Raw genomic sequence first — 10,181 nt, 5'->3', positions numbered from 1 at the left:
CTGCTAGTCCCAGCTGGGCTGGGGACAGGACTTCTTCTTCCCCTGCACGGCATCCACACTGTGTCAGTCCCACCCAAAGATTTCTCCCGTGGCTGGAGGAAGCTCTTCAAACTCCTTTCCCCACCCCCACACACTTCCTGCACCCATCACTCCCCAGCTGCAGGGGGAGGGATCACTGTGCAGGTAGCTGTTTGCCCATCCGCCCAACTCCATGCATCCAGACCCTCCCGCTGAGCCTCACTCCTGCCCACACCCAGAACCCCCCTGATGAACCTCACTCCCCCTACACCTGGACCACTCCAATGAGCCACCCTCACCTGGATCCCCACCACACTGAGCCCCATATCCCCAGCATCTGGACACCCCCAAGCTGAGCTCCCCACACCCAGACCCCCCCCACCAAGCTCTATCCCCCCACCCCACACTGAGCCCCAACTACCTTCACCTGGACCACCCTGCTGAGTCCCATTACCACTGCACCCAGAACCCCCCAACAAACCCAACAGTGATCCCCCACTGAGCCACCCACACCCAGATTACCCCACACATAACCCCCTCAACCCACACCTGGCTTCCCCAATACTAAGCCTCTCTACACTTGGATCCTACTTTGCTGAGCCTGCCTGCCCACGCGTGGTTCACCTGGCATAGAGGGGCAGGCCTGGTCCTTGCGCTGTGTCAGGGTTGGGTGCAGCCTCACTGCTGCGTCCATGTCCCGGGAGGGAGCTGCACAGTGATCTCCCATCTCTGTGCAACCAGTGGCCTGTGCTCCCCAATGCCATGCTGGAGCCACCACATTTATTTGACAAATAAAATTTGCAGAATTTTAAAATATTGTGTGCAAAATTTTTAAGTTTTTGGCACAGAATGCCCTCAGGAGTAACTAACAAAAGGAGAAGCCCCTGGCAAGGGGCATTTTAAATTGGCATTTAATGTTGCCCAAATTTGCACTCCAGGTTCTTCCCCTATGAATTACTGATACGCTTTCTTCCAGAATCAGACAAAAGCCGCATTACTCATTCCTTGGCAGCCAGGGGCACTTCAAATGGAAAAGTCAGTAGTCCCAAAACTCATTTTAAGAGCAAAGACTGAAGCATATTGTTACATTTCACCCCAAAGGGGTAAATAACCACTTAGAACCCATTCCCCCCCCAATCAATCCCCTAGAGTCTTTCATTGCTCAGCCCCCTTTAACAGCAATAAGTGGAAAGCCACTCAGTACAGCCAACCACAATTAAGACAAGTACCTATCTTATCTAGACATACTGCAGGAAATACAGGCCCAGAAAAGAAAGCTCTCATCCTGAGCTTTAACTACTCTCTTCTCCCAAACAATATACTAGTATGTAGGTGAGATCTCCCACTGGCTGTTTATAAAGTTGCCCAGCACCATTGTACCTGAACCTTCAATAGAGTGGGGAAGTAAATTTATGCTCACATACAGGAACTGCTGCAACATGGAGGGTGTCTACTGGGAGGCAGAACTGGATCAGGACTAGGGTGGAGCAAGTCTCACCATAGTTTACCCTCCCATGGCACTTTGCTCAAAACAGGCAGCATGACTGATTAAAGTTAATATTAGGTGGCCATATTGAAATTGAACTGGTGGTACTATGAAGAAGACATGCTCAACGGGAGTAGAAGTATCAGACGAAATTTAATATCCACCTATAGTATAATGGTCAGGTAGATTACAGGCAAATTATTTAAAGTAGCCTTTTTGAAGCCATCTGTATCCCTAAAGTATTTCTACTGAAAGCTGCCTTCATTGTGCAGCATGTGGTAAAGCACAATCAGTTCAGAATCAAATGCTTTTTTGGGTTCCAGAGAAATGCCATGCTGCATTACACTAAAAGGATGAGTGGGCCTAGCATCTCATCTTCAGCAGTGAGCAATAGGGTAGTGGATTTTTAAGAGGAAGGTGCAAAATTCCCCATCATGTATCTAACCCTGCACTGGGTTATCACAAAGAGACTTGAATGTCAGTTTGTGAGCAGCTTTTGTTACAAAGTCTGAGGATTAAGCTTCATTGTAGTTGTACCTAGTATAACAGCAGATGTTTTTATTTACCTAAATATCTAGTCCTTTTAGATGTATTAAACTATTGGTCTTGACTTTTAGGTAAGGGGGCAAATCAGTAACTTGGACATTTGCTCCAGCATGACACCCCATTCGTATCTCTGGGACATGCTATTTCCCAGCTCAGTTTAGGCAATACTGATATAGTCAATGTATACTTCCTGGGGCTAGACCTGTGGTTTCTGTCCTTCAGCATCAGAGCAGCACGCAATGATGAATTAGCAGGTTCAGAAGGAAGGCAGAGGCCTACGGCTAAACTGCAGTTTCTAATCACTACAAAACATATACAGCCCCCTTGAACTGCAGCAATAAAGGGCAAAATCACTCAACACCCTGCCAGCCACAATTAATTTTATTCTGCTTCACTCCAGTAAAGAAGAACTCAGCTGCAAACAATAGGTATGTCTACACAGCAAAGAAAAACCTATGACTAGCCCATGCCAGCTGACTTGGGCTCACAGGGCTGTTTCATTGCTGTGTAGACATCAGGGGACAGGGAATGGGGGGGGATGGGGCAGGAGTCCCAGGGGGGCCATCAGGGGACAGGGAAACGAGGGGGGATGGAGCAGGAGTCCCGGGGGAGCCATCAGGGGGCAAGAAGCGGGGGAGAAGGGGGTGTCAGATAGGAGTCAGGGGCCGGGCCACCCCTGGCCCGCCATACAATTTTGGAAACCCGATGTGGCCCTTAGGCCAAAAAGTCTGCCCACCCCTCGGACAAATTAAACATTAAAAGGCTGATCAGGAAGAGCATACAATAGCACCAGTTCATGTGTAACCTGATAAGATTTTTCTTGGGAGGGGGAGGAGGAAAGTTAGGCAAGGAAGATTCAATGCTAAACCCACCTCTAATCCATAAGCAAAAACATTTCCCACTTCTAACCACAGTAATTGGATCCACACAGATATCAAGGAAAACAACTTGCCAAGGGGCATAACTGCATAAGAGTGACCTGCTCGTATACACCTGCTCTACATTTGTTCCAGCATGAGGTTTAATGCACTGAATGTATACAGTGGGCATATGGGATACCTGCTTGTGGCTGAGTGGGATCATACAAGCTATTTGAATGGCAAATACTAAGTCACACACTAAGAGTCATCACTCCTGAAACAATTTTCTTAGGCTTTGTTACTGGCAGCGGTGGCTTCTATGGCTCCTGGCTTCTATGACTCCTCCCTCTGTCTTGCCCCACACATCAAGGCAGCATCCAAATCTTGTCAGTTCTTCCTCTATAACATCTCTAAAATCTGACCTTTTCTTTCTCACCACACAGCTTAAAACTCTCACCCAGGCCATCATCGCCTCAACCACCTCCCTAACAACCTGTATTAAGCCACACAAGTCAATTGAAAACAAAGCTGTTAGATTTCAGAGTAACAGCCGTGTTAGTCTGTATTCGCAAAAAGAAAAGGAGTACTTGTGGCACCTTAGAGACTAACCAATTTATTTGAGCATGAGCTTTCGTGAGCTACAGCTCACTTCATCGGATGAAGTCTCTAAGGTGCCACAAGTACTCCAAAGCTGTTAGAGATCATGCTTTTTTTGCCTGCCTTCACCATATCACTCCTCTGAGTCCCTCAACTGGCTCCCCATTTTACAGAATTCACCCAGGCCCTTCCAACTTATTTGCACGTGTATCTTATGTCATGCCTTCATATAGTTCTTCCCCTCCATCCTTTGTGCATAAAATGTCCACCCCACCCTAGTTTATGAAGGTCCTATCCTCTTCTCCCCAAGACACATTTGTACTGTAAGACCTGCATCAAGTCATCAACTGATAATAGCTAGGCAGAAGGTAAATTCATGCAAATAACTAGGTAAATGTGAATTACCAGTTAGCTTCATCCTCCCTCCCCATTCCATACTACTGTTTCTTACACACACTTGTTGCATCTTGTTTTAAATTATATTTGTAACCTGCTGGGGCAGGAATCATGTTTTCCTACCTATTTATGCAGCACCTAGCACAACAGGCCCCTGATTTTGATTGAGTGCCTTTGGGCACTATGGTAAGAGACTAAATAAATATTGCCACCATCATGGAATTATCCAGTCATGGAATTAGCCCTTCCTGTTCGGACCATTAAATCAGAAGGAAAAATATAAATATAATGGATTTGGATCTGTTATTTTATATCTGAACAGAATAGGGACTTTTACCTTTTATATTTAATTTTAAGAATTTAAACTATTACACACAAAACTAATATCACTGGATGTGCAGTTGCTGGTCAGTTACAATTTTGCACTAAGACCTAGAATATTGACCAGCTGATGGTACATGGAAAGAGGAACATGTCAAAAGCAAATTTTGACCCACTTCCCTGTTACTAGAAACCCTTCTTGAATTTCCCCAGACACAATTCCCTGCTTCTGATTCTGAGCCCACGCTAGATGAGCCAGGTGTCAGTTATCACACTGGAGGGCAGCATGGAGGAGTAAGGAAGCACATGTCTGGGGATACAGGCAACTGGGAGGAGGTAGTTGGGGAGGTGATAGCACTGAAGAGCTGAAGTTGGGTATTTACTAAGTTTGAAAGAACAGAACTATAGATTCTCAACTAACATTTGAGGTTTTTTTTATCAAATTGCTCCTTCCCCTGTAAATCAAGTTCTAGACAGATCAGTGTTCCATGGCATCTTCCAACTTTTTTATATATATATATATATATATATATATATATATATATATATATATATAAATAAAATGATGGGGGAAAAAATTATAACACTTCTAACCACTTAAAAAAGGAAATTAGTTATTTTCCAATGTCCAAGTGGGGTTACAAAAAAACATACTTGTATATTGCATACAGCAAAACTATATATAGTGACATGTTCCAAAATCCAAACACATAGATTGGTTACATGTAATAGTACTAATGCTAAAACCAGAATTTACGTGTTCTTTCCCACATATCAAAAAAAAATTCATATAGAATTACAATTTTTATACACTTAAATGGAATTGTTTAACAGAAGGAAAACATTAAATGTAAGTATTTTACATTTACAGTTAAAATAGTTCACTGATAAAATCCTGGATTCTTGAGGAGCATTCATTCCCTGTTGCAACTGTACATTATACACAAAAGTGTCTTCCTCTATGTTTTACTTATAAAATATTTTAGACCTACCTATACAGACTGACAGAAAACAAATCCATAATTAAATATCAGTCTTCAAAAAGAGTTACCACATTTTTAGTTTTGCAATTACTATTAACTATTTGTCCTGAAACACAATGAACAACACCTGATTGGTTAAAAGAAAGTTTTATGTTCTAGTCTGCATTTTATTTACATTTTTTAATGTTTCCATTTTTGGGGGGCAGATGGTCATATTTTCAGTGCCAGAAAAATACAATTTGCATTTTCATTCTAGAAATAGGTCAGAAACTTACAAATAAGAATGCACAGTTATATCATTCTGTTTTGAATTTTTTTTGGTCCACTTCTCAAATAAACTACTTGTATGCAGAAATGCTGTAAGTTTGAAATATGACTTTTTATAAGTTTAATGAGTATAAAAATATTTAAAGAATTTTTTTAATTAACATTTAAATAGGCAAACCAATTTTTATCCCTGTCAGCTGATTTCACAGTCTACATACTAACAACATAATTATAAACACACATGGAGTGTGTGCACATAAAAACTAATGCAGTAAAAACTAACAGTAGTACTATATCCTTTATTCAGAAAGAATGATTGACCTATCCTCTTACAAAATTATAAATCAATCAGAGTCTTAATTTCATTGATCTTGGTTTGTTTTACTTCACTAGCAGTAAGCTTTTTAGATGCAAAGGCTCCTGCTGCAAGTTCCCTCTTCTTGTTCTGGATTTTCAGCATATTTTCTTCCACTGAGTTCTTCACAATGAACTAACATACATTAAAAAGAAAAAACAACACACAAAGTAAAAGGCAGACATTTTCAAAAATGGGTGCCTAAATTAGGCTCTTAAGTGATTAACTGGAATTACTCTGTACTTAGCACATTTGAAATCAGGCCACTTATTTAAGTGTCTATGTATGGATTTAGAAATATAGGCCCATGTTTCTGGAAATTTTATCGATATGGTAACACTCTGAAAGAAGAGTGGCTCTGTCATTCACTTACTTTGCCAAAAGAGTGAGTGGCAAAGTACACAGACAAATCTTGGGTCTTGGGGGGGAAAGGAGTAACCTCTCTTTTGCCTCCATTTTGATTATTGGAACAACAAATTCTTCCTACTTGCTGCTGATATCAGAAGAGGAACAACTCCAATTTCCTAAATGTGATTCCCCCAGTTGGTGTAGGAGGAGGAAGGGGAGACAACTGGCTGGTGAAGAACAGATCAGCAGCTAGGAGATCTGTAGTGACATAAGGAAAAGCACTTGGGTCCCTCCCAAAGAAGACCAACAGCCTGGCTGGCTAGACAACAATAGCATGCCTAGGGACCTACAGACTGGGGTACTGGCTAGATTCCATTCAGGCTTCTGGAGCTTGAAAAACCCTGGGAATCCAGAGCACAGAGGCTCAGATTCCTCTCTCAGCAGTTCTAGTGGGTAGCCAGGAAGGGGCGCTTTCTAGGATCTGAGACAGAATGGTGGCAGTGCAGTAATACACGAAGATTTTTACAACACTGTTGCAAAGGCTTATACTTTTGCTCTTTAAACTGAAAGCAAGAGCAGGTCTGTTCATTTGTCTCAGGTAAAAGCCATTTAGCAAGCACAAATTACAAGCAGTTCATGAAGAGCAGCTTCTGGGCCTGTATGCGCAGTGAAGTCTACCTGCTGCTGATCAGGAGAAACTGGAGTTGGTGGCCAGGATGTACTCACGTGCCATGAGGCACAATGGGTCACCTGCTCCAAACCAGCAGCCAGAGCGGGTCCCTTTTTCTCCTACAGGGCATGCAATGACAAAGCAGATGGGGTCAGATGATCCAGCAGAAGTATCTGCAGTGACTAAAGGTCCAGAGCTGTGGAGGCTGAGGAAGACACTGATGGAGCGTGAAGCCAGACATCAGAGTGAGGAGAGAGCTGGAGCAACAGAAGTTTGCTGACCTGGACAAAACGCAGGCAGCTCGAACGGGAGATGAGGGTCAAGTCACGCCCATGGGACCCAGGAGCAAGGACATAAGCGTATGCCTCATCAGGGGCTAGTATACAAATATATGAGGGAATGATGGATGCTATCATTCTGCCTGCAGCTGAATCACTAGGGATGCTAATGTTTGTTCTGGGATTCTGACTGTGGGAAATTATTTTTCTTGATTTTTTCTGTAGTAGTGTACCAGGGTCACATTCTGAGGGTTCAGGTACAAGCCCGTCATGACCAGACTCAGTGGTTGAGGGGAGAGCTCAACATCTACCTTCACTGGGGAAATTGAGTCAGTGCTGAGTGTGTCTGTGGCACATCTAAAAGTTGCTGTGGCTCAGAATCTGCTGGGAGCAGCAAGATAGTGATACAGCTAGGAAATGCTGTGGACCAGAACCCCACTAGAAGTACAGAAGATTACTGGGGGCGGTGAGACACTGGCGCAGCTAGAAGGTGCTGTGGACCAGAATGACGGTGGGAGAAGGGAAACTAGGTATGGCCATAAGGTGATGTGCCTCAGAACTCCCCTGGAATGAGGCAGACTCTGGGTGGTAAAAATGCTGACAAATCCATGCCACCTAGTAAAGGATGGGGAAAAGCCCAGACAGGTTATAACCACTGTGGCAAGTGAAGATGTTAAGAAGAGGGAAAGATACCCTTTAATCTGTGGGTTTAGAGTGGTCATGAGAGATATAATTAAACCTGAGGGGGATGAGAGAAGGAAACACACCTCACCTCTCCCCAAGGAGGGAATGAACATGGGAACTAACGGATGACTATATTTTAGTTTGATTATTGGAACAGTTTACTAGCTGAATGAATGTATGAAGTTCAAATTAATAAGCTGATACCCTGTCCAGACAGAGGGACTTTAAACCAAGATCTGTGGAGTAGCCAGTAGCTAATCCTAATGAGTCTACAACAGGGGAAAGCTGACACACAGAAGCCCATTGGTACCACCTGACAAAGGATTCACTGTCCTGTAACAGCAACTCTTAAGAAGCCTGACAAAGTCAGTACAGCTAAACACACTGCTTTGATGGTATTTATCCATAAATTATATCCTGTAAGGTCTCTAATATAAGCTTATGTCATACTAATCCTCACAATAATTGCATTATATATGTATGGATGATATTTAAGGAGTTCGTGTATATGTAGTGAAAATATAAAGACTGTCACCAATCAAAGAGAAAAAACAAGGTTCTTCCAGACAGGAAACAGGATGTATATTCACCTCTCTCAGTTCACAGGTAAATTAAGCATGGTAAGTCACTGGAGACTAAACCACAGAGGTTGTCCTGCCTCTACGGAGGGAAAATGAACTCTGAATAATACAAATAGAATGTAAAGAAAAGTCTCATCTATTCACTAAGAAAAACATCTGGTAGAAGGGGATGCTTCATGAACACTTGGATCCCAGTTTGCCTGAAACCGGCTAGCTCTGCAAGTCAGAACCCTTTTTTTTTGGGGGGGGGGGGGGGGGGAGGAATCTATATCATATAGGAAAGATAATGATTTCTAAGTTTCAGAGTAGCAGCCGTGTTAGTCTGTATCCGCAAAAAGAAAAGGAGCACTTGTGGCACCTTAGAGACTAACCAATTTATTTGAGCATAAGCTTTCGTGAGCTACAGCTCACTTCATTGGAGCTGTAGCTCACAAAAGCTTATGCTCAAATAAAATTGTTAGTCTCTAAGGTGCCACAAGTCCTCCTTTTGATTTATAAGTGTAGACCCTGGTTTGTATTTATTATTTGATATGTAAAAAACAGTTTGGTTTCTAATTATCCTTACTCAGTATCTCTTAAATCTTAATCTTTGATAATAAACTTGTCTGTTTTCATTATGAATATATTCCTCAGTGCTATGATGTCATATAGGCACTGATCCTCAATTGCATCAAACAAGTTACTTAGTGTGTATTCAGTCCATTTCGGGATAGCAAATCTGGTAATTTCTGAGAGTGTCCAGTGACAGGTGCTGGATACTAAGGGGGTATGCTTCAAGAGGGCTCCAGGATTGGGGGGCATCTACTGATAACCTGCAAGGCAAAGAAAGGCCTGGCACAGCCCTGAGGAGACTGTAAGGGTGGCTAACAGACTGGTGGTGTCAGGGAGCCGCTGGTACCCAGTTAGGCATCTGCAAGTCTTCCTCTGACTGAGACAGTGAGAGGTAAGAAGGTGACTCGGAGTCCTGGGCATCTTGAGAAAGCATCACACCTACCCACCTTAAGATCTCAGCCAGGAACAAGCAAACTCTGCTTCAAAAATTAATCTCTCTTCAGAGAGAGAGGTCATACCCTATTATTTTTGCAAAACTTTAACAAAATTTCACATTTTTGTAAGTGAGGAAAACAACATAGCCCGAGCTAACATTTCAAAAATGGTATCCCAACTATAGTTATATTTATGTTATACTATAGCTATATCCTCTGCCCAATTCTTTTAAATAAAAAGTTGTTTAAAAGAACATCACTCCTATATCAAAATCACAGTTGTTCAAACAGCTCACCTTAGTGATAACAACATCTTGCTTCTGGCCAAGTCTGTGACATCTGTCAAAACACTGGTCTTCTGCAGCAGGATTCCAAGCCTATCAATGATGCATGATCATCAATCTAAACCTTATGGTGAACAATTAGTTTTTCAAAACTACACTTCCAGTACATTAAGACACTAAGAAATTTAAAAAATGAATTCACTAAAACATGTTATCATGATAGTACGGCCTATGATAAAAGTAGCCATGTGATTAGCACTGTTTATTTTTATCAGTAACTGTTGTTCTTAGGGTATGTGACATGATCACACTATTCTATATAAGGCTGTAGGGTGGATTTAAAAAAAAATTTAAGTAAAAAAAGGCATTTATATTTTCAGTAAAACCATAGAGGAGTTTGTAATCAGGACCAGCAAATTCCAGCAAGACTCCATAGATGAAAAGTTCACTCAGTTCATTTATGCAACCAGTTCTCTCTTTTGTTTTGTTCAGAACAAATATTCCATTGACATGGTTCAGTC

At 42.2% G+C, this 10,181-nt stretch overlaps 1 protein-coding gene across 4 annotated transcripts in view; it reads right to left on the bottom strand.

The window, feature by feature from the left end:
* Positions 1-5,338: 5,338 nt before the first annotated feature.
* The window catches only part of HLTF (helicase like transcription factor), a 46,845-nt gene continuing 42,002 nt past the window's right edge, over positions 5,339-10,181 (bottom strand). For all 4 annotated transcript variants that reach the window (XM_077825815.1, XM_077825817.1, XM_077825818.1 and 1 more), the window contains 2 exons: positions 9,673-9,753; positions 5,339-5,964 (listed from right to left, as the gene is read on the bottom strand). In XM_077825815.1, the coding sequence (XP_077681941.1) occupies positions 5,812-5,964; positions 9,673-9,753 (234 nt within the window). In that variant the 3' untranslated portion in view covers positions 5,339-5,811. The remainder of the gene's footprint in view (positions 5,965-9,672; positions 9,754-10,181) is intronic.

Source organism: Eretmochelys imbricata, chromosome 9 (assembly GCF_965152235.1).
Source record: "Eretmochelys imbricata isolate rEreImb1 chromosome 9, rEreImb1.hap1, whole genome shotgun sequence".
NCBI classification, from domain to species: Eukaryota; Metazoa; Chordata; order Testudines; family Cheloniidae; genus Eretmochelys; species Eretmochelys imbricata.
The sequence above is the reverse complement of the archived record's forward strand: the minus strand, read 5'-3'. Positions and strand labels throughout refer to the sequence as shown.